Below are 17,443 nucleotides of genomic sequence, written 5' to 3' on the forward strand. Positions count from 1 at the left end.
AGAAATCAATATTTGAGCTGCTCTGACTTGACCGAGCTCTAAAAAAATCAGGTTTCAAACTCTTAACTTGTTTTAGTCATTTTATCTATTCTAGATAAAAAGAGTGAAGAAGAAATGAGCTGGTATGAGAATAAAGTGTGTGTGTGTGTGTGTGAGAGAGAGAGAGAGAGAGAGATGGGATGGAACGAAATGGGAGGTGCAGACTGACTCAGTGCAGGGACTGCAACTTAACCCACCTAGACAGCAGGCTCCCCTCTATTCCCTCCACTTCCCTCTCAATTTTAAGCAAATGGGTGCCAACTTTAACACCTACATTGAAAGTTGTAACACTATCGAGCTGGATTTCTCAATTTATGTCCCTCAATCCACAGCCTTATAGACTTGAACACCTTTTTGTTACAACAAATGTCACAAACTAAGAATTCAATCAAGTAATCGATAGAAAAAGTAAACACGCATCACTTAAAGAACACAAAGATTTATGTGATTTGAAATAAAATCTACACGATAAAGATCAGGTAAAAGATTTAACTACAATAGTCTACAAATTTTAGCCCTAAACCCTCGCTCTCAAACACTCTTCTTGTAGCTATCAGTGTTCTCTCATGACACATTCCAAATCCTACACGCTAGCTTTTCTATATCGGATTACAAGATAGTTCTCAAACCGAGGTTATGGACAAAAAAATTTATCAGTGAAAACAAAATTTGAACCACAACATTACATTTCTATTTTTGAAAGTGAGGAAGTACCGTTAAACTATAGTCCTTGGCAACAACGGAAGGCTATAAATTAATTAGGTGTGCTAATAGTCAAATACATACACAATATCATGGATTGGCTAGTTTGATTTTCCTTCCCTTTCACATGGAGTGATAGATGGACCTAACTAGCTAGAGAAAAATTTTCAATGGAATTGGAACATGTCACACATAAATGTTTTGACTGAGATACATATACATATAATTTTCATTTCGTGATTATCGCTTTCAGAAATTGAAGTGCTTGGTGTATAAAAGGGAATTGAAAGAGGCATGCATGAGTGTGACCTGATAATTAGAGCGTTGGGTGTTGTAAGGTGTGGGTCTTATTATATGCGCCTTTAGTCTGCCCTGAAATGGAGCTCCTCACATGGATTTGGATTTGTGTGTTGGTTGAATCGCTGTATCCTTATAATTTCTCGTTGTTCATTTCAAAATTTTTAAATTAAGCCATTGCTCTGTGTCTCCACCACATGCCCTCTTGTTCCCCCATGTGCCCTTCTCTCTCTCTCTCACACACACACACAACACACAGTGAAGAGGGATTGACAACTCCCACCCCAAAATATATATATATATATATATATATATTATTGGGGTTTATATAAGAAATATTACTAGTTGATAAGAAAATCTAGAAGTTATTCATACCGGTAGATTAATTAGAATGACAACTTTTGTTTTTAGTTCCACTTTTCCATAATTTTGACATGTCTAAATATTGCTAATTCTTTTTATTGTGTTGAGATTAAAGAGAAAGGAAAAAGATAATAATGTTATATACAATCCATATTAACATAATTCAACTAATAAAAGAATCATTATTCAAGGAAAAAAAAAATGACATGCAGTAAATCTCTGTTATGTGGTAAAGTGAAGGGTTAGGGTTAAGTCTTCAACAAATAATTAAGTGTCTTGTAGCCTAGTCGTATCTCTGATACCTCTAAAACTGGATGGTTCACATCCCGCAAAGGGACAAATGAATGTGTGAGTTTCTTGCCTAATATATATGTGTGTGTGTGCGTCTCCAACAGATAAAAATGAGTGAATTGTTAACTGTCAAGCTAAAGGTTAAGAAATCAAACCAATGAAGAAGAAAAGTGAGGACTGCTCCAATCAGACTTACCTTCAAAACCGGAATTTAGTTGCACCCTATAAACCTTGACAGTGTGGAACACTAGTTCGGGAAGTTGGGCATAGTACTAACTAGGCCACAAGGTAATTCTTCCTTTCCCTAGTTTGTCTGAAAATAAATAAATAAATAAATAAAATAAAATAAAAAAATTAAAAATATCAATATCCTTTTAAATGCGGTAATGCACCATTGCTTTGAATTGGATGAAGAATTAAAGAAGGTGAAGTAGCCTAGGAGGGCTCAAAGAATGCCTCTTGGGTGAAGGCCTTCTTTGGGCCAAAAGTGTCCTCGAGGAGAAAACAGAGGTTGGGCTTTTTCAATCTAAGTAAGCCCTCAGGCATTTTTCATAAACCTTATCTTTTAAAAATCGATGCTGGCTTAAATAACTTTCCTAAGCCCAAAAATCTTCTAAATGTGGACTAGATGTGGATGTTTGGGCTTGTTTATAATGATTTTGTCATATCTGATATCTTTGAGACTTTCGTGTCTTGAGCTCTTCCTTTGGGCTGGTGGTGTGTCCAATAATTTGAGGGTACTCTACAAATAACTCAGCCTGATAAATACCTTCAAGTGGGCTGGACTCGAATATTCCCCGGACAAGGGAAGACCATAGGATGCGATTGCGATAAACCTCAAGGGGGCTTGGCCTAGTTAAAAAAAAAAAAAAGACTGGTATTGGTGCCTTACTTTCTCATATGTACAAACAATTCTTTACGCTCGCGAATATAGTCTAAGTTTTTCCCAATTTGTATGGGGTCGCCTTGCACGAGTCTCATGAATTAGTCGGGGCAAAATTCTGGATACTCTGGTTAAAAAATAATATATCTTGACTATCCCATTTCAAAACGAAAGGTAAAAAGTTCAAGTCCCTATAAGAGAATTTTGAGAATTCTTTGTTAGGAAAAAAATAAATAATTTTTTTTGGGGTAAATAAATTAAAAATAAACTTACAAATTTATACCTATTAATTTTTAAAATCCATATCCAGCATTCAACAAAAAGATATTTCTCACTTAAAAATTCCGTCTCTTTTCAAGTAATATAAATTCTAGGTGATGACTAATTTTGTATTTAAGTATTAACAAATGCATTTAATTTAAGTACCAAAAAATTTCAAAGTAAAAGTGGTTCGGAGTCTAAGGACAATGAGAGTTTGTAACTACGAACGTGTATACATTTGACCAAGAAACTACCAACTGCATATGCGACACCCGTTTCAATTCCATCTTATCCCTGGATTTTTTGGTTTTTTGGTAAAACATCTTATCACAAAATTGTTGCTAAACACATTAATTTATTCTTATTATTAGGTAAATGTTTTCATTATCATTTCATATTTATATAATTCTAAACTAGTTATATACATTATATATACACCACCAATACTTGTAGATTGGTTGCATCTAAATATCTCTCCTACCTCTTACTCTGAAAGGTTTAAAATTTAACCACACATCATTTTCTCCTATTCAGGTAATGGAAATTGACATAGTCGGTGACTTAAATTTCATCTGTCATAAAATTGGTACAAGTAAAGAGTCATCTAATGAAAAGATCTTTCAAAAAACAATTGACATCCATGCATTGAGACTTCATGTGAATATTAGTCATTTCTAATCACAGTTAATGAAAATTCTCAGTTGAAACAATTGTATATAAAACTAGTTTAATTTGACCACAAAAAATGTTTTAATTAATTACAAACCTTAAGAACAAATTCAACTGAAAACCTTATGAGGTAATGTGACAAGTAGCCCTGTAAAAAGATCGGATTTGAACCGGATCAAGTCTGATCTAATCCAAATCCGATAAGCATTTTATTCGATCCGATTTGATTCGATAATCCGACGGATATTTTGCAACTCAATCCAATTCCGATTTGTTAATAAACAGACATTCGATCCAATAATCCGATCCGATTTAATAAAAATATAATTTTTTTTTGAAAATATATATATATATAAATTAATGCCAAAAGAGAATTAAAAAAAAAAAACCGAATAAAAAAAATTATTTACTCTTTGTTAATGAATATACAGTATAATGATTTATTAGTACATGAATAAGAACACCACACTATTATACATATACATGATTTTATTTTATTTTTGGGGTTACTCCTAATACAAATCTGATAGGAATATTAATAAATAATTATATATAATTTTATTCAAATTAGATCGGATCAGCATAATTCATATGCGATTTGTTATGCTAACGAATTATTAGATTCGAATCGTAATCGAGTTATCGAATTTTTTATTTAATTCATACCTGACTAATCGAATGAGATCCGTTATATTGAAAGATAAAGTGACAAGAGTATTTTTGTATAAATAAATATATAAACAAAGATGGAGTAATGGAATGGATGCTCACATTGGTAGATATGGAGATATTTTATTGAAATGATTGAGTGGGTTGGGTGTAGGCTTCGTCTACAGCTTCTGTCATTTTCCGAGAGAGAGAGAGAGAGACAAAAATAAAAACAGAAGAAGTAAAAGACGTTACAGCTGTTTCTTTGGTCTTTTTCATTGTTTTGATTCATCTTCAATTACTACAATGTACCTCTCATCCGTTTTGCTTTTTCTTCCATTCTTTTTTTTCTTATCCAAACATATACCCTTTTTTATTGTTTTTACAATATTACTTTTTAGACTCGTACAAAATCTATTTTGTAACTTTTCATTACTGCTATATACTAACGGTGGATTACTAACAATTAAAGGTATCTCAATTAACTATATATATATATATATATATATATACATATAAGTTGTTAGAATAGAGGGAGAGACTGCAAAGTTCCAATACGAGTTCGAAAAGTAACTCAACCACTCGAGTTAGATTTGTAGACTTAAAATTTTGTGATGACTAATATGGGAATATAAAATTCATATAACTCACTCCAAATAATTGAAAAAAATAAACTAATGTGAATTTAGGTGGAATTTTATACAAATACCTTGTGTGTGTGTGTGTGTGTGTGTGTGTGTGTGGGTGGGGGGGGGGGGGGGGTACAATCTATCACTAAAAGTGGAGGAAGCTGTAAATAAGATTCCACGTGGCATCATACCCATGCACTGATGCACGTGTTTTCCGGCCGAAAATAAAAAAATAAAAAAGAAAAAGAAAAAGAAAAAGAAAAAAGGTAGTAGGTCGTACTTAGACTGCAAATTGAGTAACCTGGCCTGCTGGTCAAGAGACAATGCCAGCCTCGAATGAACAATCCTGTTAGATTATATTATAAAAAATACCAAATTTCTAATACAAAAATTTTAGACACGTTTAAATAATCAATTAATAAGCTTGTAAATGAAAACTTGAGTGGTTTACAACTAAAATAAAAATGAATTTTAAAAGTAGGACTAACCCATAATTTTTTTAAGAAATTGTAATATTAGATATTAATTAGAGAATTGATGAATTTGGAGCAGCACATCAATGAAATGATGATCTACTTGTAAGAGCCATATCAATGAAATGACATGATATCTTCATTGCATTGAATATTGAATATTTTCTTCAAGAGGGCCCTATTTTTAACAAATATTTGAGCAAGCAATGAGAGTCGACAGAGAAAGCCTGACAGAAAAGAAAATTTATTAAATATGAAATATTGAAACACCAACTTACTTCTATAAGTTCCTAAATGACAGGAATATAATAGGTGGTCCATAAATCATACAAAACTTTAGTAGCAGCAAAATGTGCCCTCTCTAAAGTCAAAATTGGCAAACTTTCGTAATAAAATTCTTTCAAGTGTCCATAAAACTCTCATCTCATACCATTCATGCATGTTTAAAGTGTTGAGCAATTATGATCAATTAAATTATTAGAGAAAAAATAAAATAAAATAAAATAATAAAAAAAAACAATCGAAATGGGGATCGGATCTTTTGGGTTATGTAATGCTGTTGATTATTAAAATTTAGAGTGCTCACAAGATAGTTTTTTTTTAGAGAACGTGTATCGGCCCATAACACATGAAGAGTGCGGTTCAAAATTTCTGTCAACGCTGCTATGCCCCTAGAGGCAAACAATCCGATAGTTTAATAAATTGAAAATCATTATTGTTAATAAGTGAAGTCAGAATGATTCTTTCGATTCCTAAATCATTTACACTATTTTGATATTAGAATTTGAAAAATGAACTAGTGAGACTCAACTGAGCCATTTTTACAAGTCTCAAAAATGCATCATATGATCACAAATATAAGTCCCACGTGAATGTATCGAATGGATAGAAATGACGGTTAAAGTCTTTTTGTAAGTTTTCTAACTCTATAGCATGAGAAAGTATTGAGTATGTCTGGCACACTGTGCACTAGGTTCATCTGAACCATATATATATAACTGACATATGCATATTCACCGATAGACGATGCTTAATATGCATCCAATATCTATTCCTATCATATAGCATTATTCTTAGAATTAAGGTTATCTTCTAAATTTTTCAGTTAATGATTTATTCTAATCATTAGTAACAAAATAACTTCTAGATAATAATGAAAAATGATAGACACAACATTTATAAGAAGTCCCAAACCTACCCAACCACATTTCAAATATGGATGCTTAAGCTTTATCAAACGTTGGGTATTATAAAAGTCTCACACACACACACACACACACACACACACACACCTTTCTCTCTTAAAAACATATATGCATAAGCTAATTCCACTCTCCCTGTAATACACGATCCAATCAAATTAGATCACCAATAGGGCCCACGGCTATACACAGAACATGCGAGTGGGGCTACCAATATTAATCCTTCATACCCTTCTATTTGTTCTTGTTCGATCTTGGCCACTGCTGGACTCATCTTACCAATAATTCCCGTTTTCTCCGATCCCCTTACCCATTATCCAATTTTTCACACACACACACACAATTATATATGTGTATATATATATATATACACATTTAGTGATCATATACAATATACCCACTTCTTAAAGTAGGTAATTCGATTGTTATTCACCACATGTGGAGGGTTGTTTGATCCTCAGTCAGTGTTTTTCTTCCTTGTCTTCTACTAATCATTTCACACCTCTTCTTTAGGAAAGTTCTGATTTTTCCATCAATCTAGTCTCCTTTTAAAGGCATCATTAAGACCTTGTTGTTGCAATAGAGCTTTTGAATCCATTTAATTCACTTGCATCAACAGTTCTGAGTTCTCTATCAAAGAAAAAAATTGAATCTTTATATGGGTTTTTGAGGAATTTGTATTGAATTCACTTGTATCAACATTTCTGAGTTCTCTATCAAAGGAAAAAAAATGAATCTGTATATGGGTTTTTGAGGAATTTGTAAAAAAAAAAAAATTGAATCTTTTATGTGGGTTTTTCAGGAATGTGTCTCTCTGTTTTTCATGAATGTGTATGTTCTCTGTATATGAGTTTTCTCTCAAAGAAAAAAAAAAATGAATCTTTTTTTGGGTTTTTCATGAATGTGTATGTTCTTTGTTTTACAGACACAATTCAACTAATACTCTTTATTTAATATTGGAATCTCTACCCAACTTCTTAGCCATCCAGCTCATACAATTAGGAATGTGCTTTTAATCTTCCTCAATTTTTTTTATGTCATATATGTTTGATTTCACAACCTTTTCTTCTTTACATAAACAGTAGTTTTCTTTTGTTGGATTCATAATGGGTTGTGTAGCTTCGAAGCAACATCTATGCCGGAATTGGAAGTCTCCGGTGCCACGATGCTACTCGATGAACGTCCACCACCCGCCGGTGAGAGAAGGGGACAGCTACCATGTTGTGGCACTAACCTCCACCACATTGGGTTCTCTAGAGCTTGATTCAGTGAACCCAACTCGTCATTTCAACGAATTTGAACCGCTAATTCAGAATCACGATGATAGCGATGATCAATGCAACAACAACAAGAAATGTAATGAGTTTTCAATTGATTCCATCAACAAAGCCAAGATTGTTCCGGAAATCAGAACACCTCCGAGTGAGCCGGAGACAATCAACACTTGGGAATTGATGGAAGGACTCGAAGACACTAGCTCTTTTCGTTTGCTGCACGAAAATGGTGATATCGATACATCCAATTACGATTCAATCACGAACCCAAGTTCGAAAGCGTCATCTATAATCTGTGAGTTTGATCCAGATGTCATTTCCACATTCAGAAAAGCATTCGATGAGTTCCGGCCGGCGAGTCCGGTTAAGCAGGCTTTGGTCGGCAAAGATGAGTCATTGTGTGGTTTGGAGTTGGATGGGAAGAATGTCAGAGCCAATAAATGTCCGACACGTGGGAAGAATAAGAAGAAGGTTGTGTTGTACTTCACAAGCCTAAGAGGAGTGAGGAGGACTTACGAGGATTGTTGTCATGTTAGAGTGATTTTAAAGGGGTTGGGTGTCAGAGTTGATGAGAGAGATGTGTCGATGCATTCTGGATTCAAGGAGGAGTTAAAAGGGCTATTGGGAAAAGGGTTTAATCACAGCGGCTTGCCGAGGCTGTTCGTCGGCGAGGAGTACGTTGGTGGGGCGGAGGAGGTCCGGCGGATGAACGAGGAGGGGGAGCTCGAGAAGGTGTTAGAAGGTTGTGAAATGGTGGACAATGGCGGCGGTGGTGGTGGTGGTGGTGGTGGTGGTGGAGTTTGTAAGGTGTGTGGGGATATAAGGTTTGTGCCTTGTGAGACTTGTTGTGGGAGTTGTAAGGTGTACCATGAAGGTGATTTTGATGAAGAATTTGATGAAAGTGAGTGTGGGTTTCAAAGATGTCCTGATTGCAATGAGAATGGGATCATACGTTGTCCAATTTGTTGTGATTAATTTGAGAAAGAAAAAAAAAATATTCCTCATTTTCTTCATTTTCTTATTGTTTTTCTTTTGTGCTAGTTCTCTACTGTATAGTGAGAGTTCAGACATGACTGCCAACAGGGTGTTCATGGTATTTGTTGTTCATGGATCATAGCACAAGCAAATGTTCCTTAGGTTGGACCAAATAGAGGTCCTAGACTCATCAAGGGTTCTTTAAATCAGTGGTATTTATTCCCTTATATTAACCAAATTATAATAAGAAGTATTTCCCTATGCAACTTTTGGAGCTCTTATTGTTGTCATTTAGAGCTATGCGAAGGCAAATGCGGTAATGAATTATGACTTCATTCCTAGTTTAGTTTAGTTGTTGATTGATTCACTTTCAAGTGAATATAATATGTGACCTAGTTTATCAATGAAATATTATTGCTCGACTTGGAAATAAATAAATAAATAAATAAATTATTTGGTTTTTAACTCCGAATTCAGACCTAATGTATTTAGTATATTAGAAAAAATGTTATTTTCTTTGCTTAGTCGCAATTTTTTTTAACATAGTCATGACTCAAAGGTACAGTATAGCACGAGTATTGTTCGATGTCTAATACAGTATAACACGAGTGTTGTACTACATCAGACACTTGTATACGCTGTAAACCATCACTTGTATTCGGACTCATAGATTAAGAAAACCAACCAAGCATTCCCATAAGCCTTCCTAGCCTACACTAAACTTCGTAATTTAATGTATTAAATTTAGCATAGGCCTTCCTAACAAAAGAAGAGAAACAAAATGGCACAGGAATGTCTAGTTGGTTGACAAGAAAATCTTCACTTCTTTATTTTAAACTCAATTATACCGGTGACATGCCAATTCAATTAACCACTTGCTCATATTATTTATATTTATAATAGTACATCTTAACAAAATGGAAAGAGATACGACTAAGTAGATTTTCAACAAATTAGGTAAATCCCATTCAAGGCAAGTTATGTTTGACGCAGTCGGTGCCAATTGTTTAACTATGTGGCAAAGGTGTGGTTGTCCTCAATGCTATCAAAATCAACCAAGCATACCATTCCATTTGATAACTACAATGCAACAACAAAACAATTAAATATTCTCAACCTCTTATTTAAATACCAAAATATTATTAACATTCATTTGATTGATGAAATATCTGTCCAAATTAAGGACTTGTCTGAAGCCATTATCTTAGTGCAACCTCTCTAGTTAGAAAAGAGCATTCAATTGTTAAGCGTGTGAAAGAACAAAATCTTTGAAGGCTGTTAAGATAGGATAACAGTATGGTATACAAAAAATTTTAAAATTGTTGTGTAAGATAAGATAACCGTATGTGATGCATTCGAAGTATGTGTAATGACTGATATCTATCAAATGTAGTATCGTATTATATTACATCTGATGAATTCTATCTCATGCACGTGTGAATATTCACATTTGTATTCAATTGTTAAACATGTGATGAACAAAATCTTTTAAAGCTGTTATTCAAGATAGGAGAGCAGTACGTGTTGTACTGCACTCGACAGATCCCAACTTTTCACACGTGGTGTGCGTATTCACGCGTTGAAATCTATCAAATGTAATACCTTATTATATTGCATCTGACGAATCTCAACTCATACATGTATGAATGAATCACACGAATTAGGATCCTTCAAATGTAATATCACATAAGATACACTTGTTGACCTGGTTGTTACATGAATTGACTGATGGGACACACAATGATCTGGGAGATATAAAAGTCCATGGTACAAAACCAAATATGTATTTAGAAAGATCACCACTGGTTCATAATTCATATGGTGCCATTAACAAGAAGGTGTTGCCACTAAAGTACAAGAAGTATAATACAAGCAATTTGTGCCAACTATGCAGTCACCTCAGTTTTTACCTGCTCATCCCCTACCCATATCCATTTGGGGCTTGAACCAGAAAAACACAACATGCTACATGACAATGTCAATGAAATCAATCATATTTAGTAGGGTCTGGTCACAAATGGAAGCAATAATGGAGCCAAAAAATACACGAGCAACGAAAAACCGTTTCCTATGAAATACATGTGACTGCTTCAATGTACAGATTCATTCATCTTCGTGGTAGTAGTACAATGCAATTCATGGCTTGTGCTAACTTTGGGTTTAAGGCCCCATTAAAGCTCAACAATACATTAATGTGTTTGTATCTGTTCCCATTAAGGGTTTATATCAATCTGCTATAGAGAAGGTATATATATTTGTAAGAAGTCCGAGAAAATGTAACTTGTGGTGCCAGAACATTAGCATGAAACAGAGATTGATGTCGAACTTTGTAGAACCAGAACATATACCTATAAATAGCATTTAAAAGTTTGATGATTACATATGTGAGTCAGGTGACAGAAAACAGTAAGCATTAAGAAGCTGCTCCTACCTCTTTAATATGAAATTAACTACTTCGTCTGGAATGAACATATTGAAAAGTAAGAAATTTTAAAAATAAGATATAAATGGGCATAATAAAACAGTTTCTGTTGGAAAATACACATCACATGTACTAGAAAAAACGAAAAACGACCAGTCCTCTGTTTTGCAGTTCATTCAGGATTCACTAACACACTGAAGAGTGTCAAAACTTAACCTAGCTTTTAGAATGAGTAATTAGTGTGGCAAAAAGTACTATGAAATCAAAAGAACAAATGAAAAGAAAAGATTTTATGTTCGATGTGTCCCTTGTTTCAAAGAGAGGAGGACGGGTGATTCACATTTCATTTGACGGTCAGGGGCGAATGACGGTCAGGGGCGAATGGAAAGCTAAGCAGTGGTAATACAAAAGATTTCCCCAGGAGAAAATAGAGATGGGTGCATGTATATGGGTCAAGAGATTCAGGGTTTGTTTTAAACGTTTTAATACAAATAACAGTGTGCCTAAGAGTAGAAGAAAGCCTCATCTTAGATCGTAATCATCCATTGCATCACCAACTGAACGATGTTAACCCCTATATCTCCAAGTTATGCAATGAAAGGCCTCCAGCTGCCCAATGCTAAAATGAACCCCAAAATGTAATTCAAGATTTAACAGCCATCTGCACCATTCGAAGTCATTCTAAGCACTAGGCATCAAGTTGCTAATTACCAAATAAGATACTAAACGGCAAGACAACAGAAGTCTATTTATACGTAAGAAAAAGACGTAAACAATCTAGAAGTTGAGAAACACTACAAAATAAAACCACTTTTTGACAGAAAAGTTTCATTTTTGAACACCACGGGTACCCAAATCAGCTGCAACCTTGGCTGCATGGTTGAGGGCGTCTGAGACCAAAAGAGCTCCCTTGGCGAAGTAACTGCTGTTAACAAAAGCAGTCGCAGCTGTTACAGCTGTTCTACCTGTATATAATGCAGCCGTACATGTATACGATGCAGCTGTCTTAGTGACATCTGAAACATGGTACTTCTCATCCACAGATTTAGCAGCCTCCATGCCCGCATAAATTTTGTCAGTGAGCCCGATTCTATTGCTAAGCTCTGCAACCTTGGCTGCTGCAGTAGTTGAGACTTGATAAGACTCGTCGAAGGCTTTGGCTTTGGTTAATGCATCTTTACCCAATACATATCCCTTTGCTACCATGGTTTTGACCACAGTTACAGCTTCCCCAGGAGTAGAAACAAACTGCCTTGCTTGAATCGCCTGCTAATATTGAGAACAGAAAAGTTTAAGGCATGTCAAGTACCCAAAAGAAGGTAATAGAAAATGTAGTATACCAATAAGTAGATGGGATAAATTGGTTGATTTAATAAGACAATAAACAACTTTAGAATGAAAGGAATTTCCCTTCACCTAGAATTTAAAATGACATGTTTTTTGTATCAAATTCATGCTACATATGTATCCAATTTAAATTTCGCAATTACGGATGCAAATGTAGTGTGAGAGCACACGTTCAATACTGAAAATAATCACTGTCTACAAATATGGTCAAATTGAGGTCTATACCCATAAGGCAATAGTGGGCCAAACATAAAAAAGGAAAATATAAAAATAAAATAATAGTTGGACCAACCTCAAATAGTGGTACCAATTGGCATTAGCCTGGATGGTATAAGCTCTGCTCCCCAAAGGGGACGTTGCATGTTCGAGCCCCTGTAGGGGCAAAATATAGTGGGTGTGTGCGGGTTTGCTTGAACTTCAGAAAAAAACATCAAATAGTGGTCTTATTTTTCTGAGTACTCCACATAATTACTCCTAAACTTTGAATTATTACGACATGAAATGATTCTAAAATCCTGAATCTCTCTTAGGTAGTATATAAGAAGATACTTCTTTTCCGACTCCTATGGAATTCTGTGAAGCAATAATTATTTTTTTTTCCAATACAGAGTCTGTATGCTAGCAATCCAGGTTGACAAGATGCAAAAGTTACACAAGTCTTCCTATAATCACTGCCCCAGACAAATATGGCTCCAAATAATTAGCTGTCAGCAACGAAGTTCAAACTTTTAGGAAACCTTGAATCAGATATGAAGTATGACAACCAGAAAACTTTACCAACAGGCTAGTTGACATCTTTTGTATTAAATAAAATTTTACACTACAGAATATGAAACAAACACCTACAAATAGTGGAAACAGAATTGAATACCGTTGAGCTAGTTTCATCTTGTGGCTTCCATGAAGGGTTGTTCCAAAGGTCTGATTCATCAATGCATGTCCCCCAGCGTGATATGCATACACGTTGATCTACAATAGTAGCTCCCTGTAATAACGGTAGGAAAGTTAAGCAAATCAAATACTAGATCTAATATTTTCATTAACTGGACTCCAGTACTTACCTTAGAGAGACTAATCAAAAAAAAAAAAAAAGTTACCTACCTTACAGAGAGAGAGAGCTATGGGATACAAAGTTGGAGTATTCCATCATAGCAACTGGAACATCTTAACAAAACGCAAAAATGAATAATATCTGTTGTTTTAATTACTAAACTCCAAACTTCAGTAAGATCATTGCAATGTGTATTAATCCTGATGATGATCTTAAATAAGCAAAACTCACCTTAAATGCTAAAGAAACAATGCTGACTTCAAGTATTATGGAAAATAAAATGAAATATTTTTATATTTATGTAGTGTTCATAGTTTACATAGAACAGTTAATGAGAACATAAAAACCAAAGTCATGCTAAAAGGTTCTGAGAAGCTTAATTGAGGGCAACCAACTGATTTGATCCAAACCCAAACTTTTTCCATACATGGAAATTCAATGTAAACACAAAATATTACCAAATGTTGTGTTTGTTTACAGTGTTTTCTCTCCCAATATCCCATGTAGGCAGAACATGTAGGTATTACACTTTACTTTATGATAATGAGTGAAAGAAACATATTTATTCCTTTTATTAGAAAAAAATAAAAATAAAATAAAATAAAATTGTTGAAATAATGAAATCAAAGTGACCTCTATCAGTCTATGTATAAGTTTCTTGACGATGTCTCGTTGAGAGCTGAACTATTTAGAAAAAAGGCTACATGGTAGTTGGAAGAAAATATTTTTTGAACCGATTTATGAAAAGTCAAGAAGGGGCCAATCTTGTAGGTTCAAAGAGAAGTATTCAGTTGACTCTTCACTAGCGTACACACAATTTTAGCATTTTCTCTTTCTTAAAATGTCATTAATAACGATTAATTATACTATTTTGGTGGCAATCAAGAAGCCCTTAAAAGTTGTTTGAAACACAGCCTAAATTATTTCCAAAAAGAGCACAGGACATACTAATATTGGAGCAATAGTCAGAATCAAATCAAAATGCAGACAAGATCAAATAATTTTTTTAATTATAGCCGCAGCATTATAAATGCTACTTTTTATAGGTCAAGTGAGTTATTTAACTTATTGAGTTAGCTAAAGAAAGCATCTTGAGAACTGTTTCCTTCACGAACATTACAAGTACGCTTACATTTTCTTACCATAGATGTAAATGAAAACTTACACTGAGCAAGACAGCTGTTTCCAGAGCATAAGCATCTTTAAATGTCACATAGGCAGTACAAGCATATTGTCCAGATCTGTTTTTGACAAAAGGAACTCTCAATCAGAAATGTGATGTATCCGAATTGTTTAGAACATAGTTTACCAACAGAAACCAGGAAGTCACCTGTGCCCCATATCATGGAACCTCTACTACTAATAACAGCCACTAGACGACATAAAATGAAATGCATCTCAAGCACTATAACTGCAATCGGTGTGTTGATCCTTTTTATCTTGGTTTTAAGTACTAATGTTCAAGAATTGGTTAAGGTGACAAAGCAAGGCCGATTTGAGCAACCAATGAAACTCCATACATCTTTAGTGATCCATCATTTCCTATTTCTTATGTAGTTGACTAAAATTGGATGTTTCAGATAAACTTTTTCTATTAAGAGGGCATCTAGTTGTCACGTGCCAATTCAATTTACCTCCATTCTATATTTTATTTTGTGCTTAAATACAATATATTTAATGTGTCCGCTAAATCAAATTGCATAGGTAATCACAATTCACAAATGAAAGCACACCAATAACATCGTATCCTTTCATGAAATTTTAACTTAGATTTGAAATCATAAGTTGTGTAATGGTCACATTGCTTTAGTAGCCTCATACCCTAGATGAAAAAAAAATATGTGATTTGAAGAGGCACCAGACTCTGAACAGACATGTCAATCTTCCCAAATTGAGAAATTGAAAAAATACGGATAACCATCGGTAAAGCCAGACAGCCAAAAGCATATAATGCAATGATTCCGGACTCCACATTGTGTTTTATATCAAATTATGATCAGAACTATGTTGTTATCGAGATTAACCTGAACAGTAAACCAAAATTCAGTAACCAGAAACTGAGAGATTTTGAAAACTACCTGATGATTTCCACGTGATCGATTGCACCACAGTAAGCAAAAAAATCATAAACATCCTTCTCTGTTGCTCTAGGTGACAGGGTTGTTACTTCTGCAGTATAACCACCCGGGTACATTGTTCCAAGTCTAACCAACAAAAGGTTGCCTTATTTAGTGAACCTGTTGAAGCAAAAATGGTCAACAACTAACATAATAAAGATGAGTTTAATCAATTCAAAAACAATTTTATCAATATCAGCACTTCTTCAGACAAAGTTTAATTTCTTGCTTGTAAAAGGCCACACTAGAGGAATAGGAAAGATAACAGATATGCCAGAAAGAGATAACAAGTATTATCCTCTTCTTGCAAAGCCTGACATGGGTGAGGATCCTAAGGTCCATCTCTCCAAGTGGGCACTGCCTCACATTATCCATACATGGGCATACTGCAACAATCATAACAAATTGACACTAATGTCCATTGAAATCTATCATATGCCTTCCACTGAAAACAAAATGATCTTTCCATATTAGCTTGAGATTTTAAAATTCATAATTTAAAAACATGTAAAGTAAAATGAAGGTATTAATATCCGTGCAATGATGCAAAGATTGGACAGTTCTAAACTAAGACAGTAAGGGTCTGTTTGGTTAAGTTTTTTTTAGAAACAGTTCTCAAGAACTCGGAAAACATAAAACTGTTTTCAGAGAACTACAAAGACCAGTTCTGTGAAAACATCCCTTATTTAACTGAGTTTTCACATAACAGTTTTCAGAAACTGTCAACTAAACTTGTCGAAGAACATAACACTAGAATTTTCTAATATTCATGACACAACATTTTCTTCCAGGAAGAATAAAATAAAAATGAAAAGTAAAAAGTAAAAATAAAGGAAAGGCCTTAGAACAATCAAAAAGGGCTGCCTAATAAAAGCTTCTTTAAGCAAAAGCATAACTTCTAGAGCAAGTGATATATGAAAGTCAAACAATACATTCTCATGGCAACTTTTGCCCAAATGCACCCGGTTGAAGTACCACAAAATTCATCTTCTCTAAAATGACTATTTTATCCCAAAGACAAAAATAGAGCCTTTTTGAGCTCTTCCCTATCAATCTTAATATGTTTTCCAAAGCTATAGGATTAAACACGACTATTCTTTTCCAAAGTTTTACAATTGAATATCAATTAAGATCAATAAAACCCTAGAAACGAAATATTTGCATGAGAGATTTAATCCACTTACAGGATGAAATAGTGAATGTGAAATGACATAGATTTTATACTAAGTGATTAAACATGACTATTATTTTCCAAAGTTGTACAATTAAATACCAATAAACCCCTCAAAACCATTTTTGCAGGAAAGATATTCCCTAAAACAACAATTCCACTTACAGATGAAACAGTGAATGTGAAATGACACAGATTTTATCTACTTAATATAGAAATCTGCAAATTATTTATAAAAAAAAAGAAAAAAAGAAAAAAAAGAGAGAGAGAGAGATTAGAAACAGTTGTTCGCAATGGGTTCCTAAATTTACAGTGCAATTGCAATTTATTAATCCAAAAAACTTCAATCACTCTATATTTTACCCAAGAAAATTAAAATACAAATAAGATAAAAGTCATAAACTTTATGAAATGAAAAAACAAATCTAATGATAGATCAATAATACTACTATGCTTACCTGTTTCCGATCAGAGGTTGAAACTCTGGGAGTCCACGAAGCCCACAGAGAGAGAGAGAGAAGAGAAAGAGAACCAATCACTGTCACCCACCCATATATTCTCGGATGATGGATGTCATTAAAATCTGGAAACACGTGTGGCGCTTGTGAATCGTCCAATGTGTAGATCAC

The 17,443-nt window shown here is 34.1% G+C and overlaps 2 protein-coding genes across 3 annotated transcripts; one reads left to right on the forward strand and one right to left on the reverse strand.

The window, feature by feature from the left end:
* The first annotated feature begins 6,692 nt into the window (after positions 1–6,692).
* LOC132315891 (uncharacterized protein At5g39865-like) lies at positions 6,693–8,982 on the forward strand. Its single transcript, XM_059814328.1, has one exon. The coding sequence runs from the start codon at positions 7,564–7,566 to the stop codon at positions 8,704–8,706; it is 1,143 nt and encodes a 380-aa protein (XP_059670311.1). The 5' UTR covers positions 6,693–7,563; the 3' UTR covers positions 8,707–8,982.
* A 2,869-nt stretch (positions 8,983–11,851) lies between these two features.
* On the reverse strand, positions 11,852–17,434 carry LOC132315893 (binding partner of ACD11 1-like). Of its 2 annotated transcripts, none has more exons than XM_059814329.1 (5): positions 17,273–17,434; positions 15,605–15,763; positions 14,692–14,767; positions 13,347–13,460; positions 11,852–12,397 (listed from the first exon to the last, which is right to left on the reverse strand). In XM_059814329.1, the coding sequence occupies exons 2-5, from the start codon at positions 15,718–15,720 to the stop codon at positions 11,957–11,959; spliced, it is 747 nt and encodes a 248-aa protein (XP_059670312.1). In that variant the 5' UTR covers positions 15,721–15,763; positions 17,273–17,434; the 3' UTR covers positions 11,852–11,956. The 2 variants fall into 2 exon arrangements, with proteins under 2 accessions (XP_059670312.1, XP_059670313.1); XM_059814330.1 differs by having other exon boundaries at positions 11,852–12,394; positions 17,273–17,433.
* Between the last annotated feature and the right edge of the window lie 9 nt (positions 17,435–17,443).

Source organism: Cornus florida, unplaced genomic scaffold, assembly GCF_030987335.1.
Source record: "Cornus florida cultivar Cherokee Brave unplaced genomic scaffold, ASM3098733v1 CherokeeBrave_3.0.0_Hap2_Chr07, whole genome shotgun sequence".
Classification (NCBI taxonomy): Eukaryota; Viridiplantae; Streptophyta; class Magnoliopsida; order Cornales; family Cornaceae; genus Cornus; species Cornus florida.

What these genes read in the sequence shown, in the direction of transcription:
- LOC132315891 (XM_059814328.1), top strand. Translation starts at nt 7,564, where the DNA reads ATGGGTTGTGTAGCTTCGAAGCAACATCTATGCCGGAATTGGAAGTCT.
- LOC132315893 (XM_059814329.1), bottom strand. Translation starts at nt 15,720, where the DNA reads ATGTACCCGGGTGGTTATACTGCAGAAGTAACAACCCTGTCACCTAGA. An exon ending in AAACAGCTGTCTTGCTCAGT is followed by an intron (nt 13,461 to 14,691) that starts GTAAGTTTTCAT and finishes CCGTTATTACAG; the next exon opens with GGAGCTACTATTGTAGATCA. An exon ending in AAGATGAAACTAGCTCAACG is followed by an intron (nt 12,398 to 13,346) that starts GTATTCAATTCT and finishes TCTCAATATTAG; the next exon opens with CAGGCGATTCAAGCAAGGCA.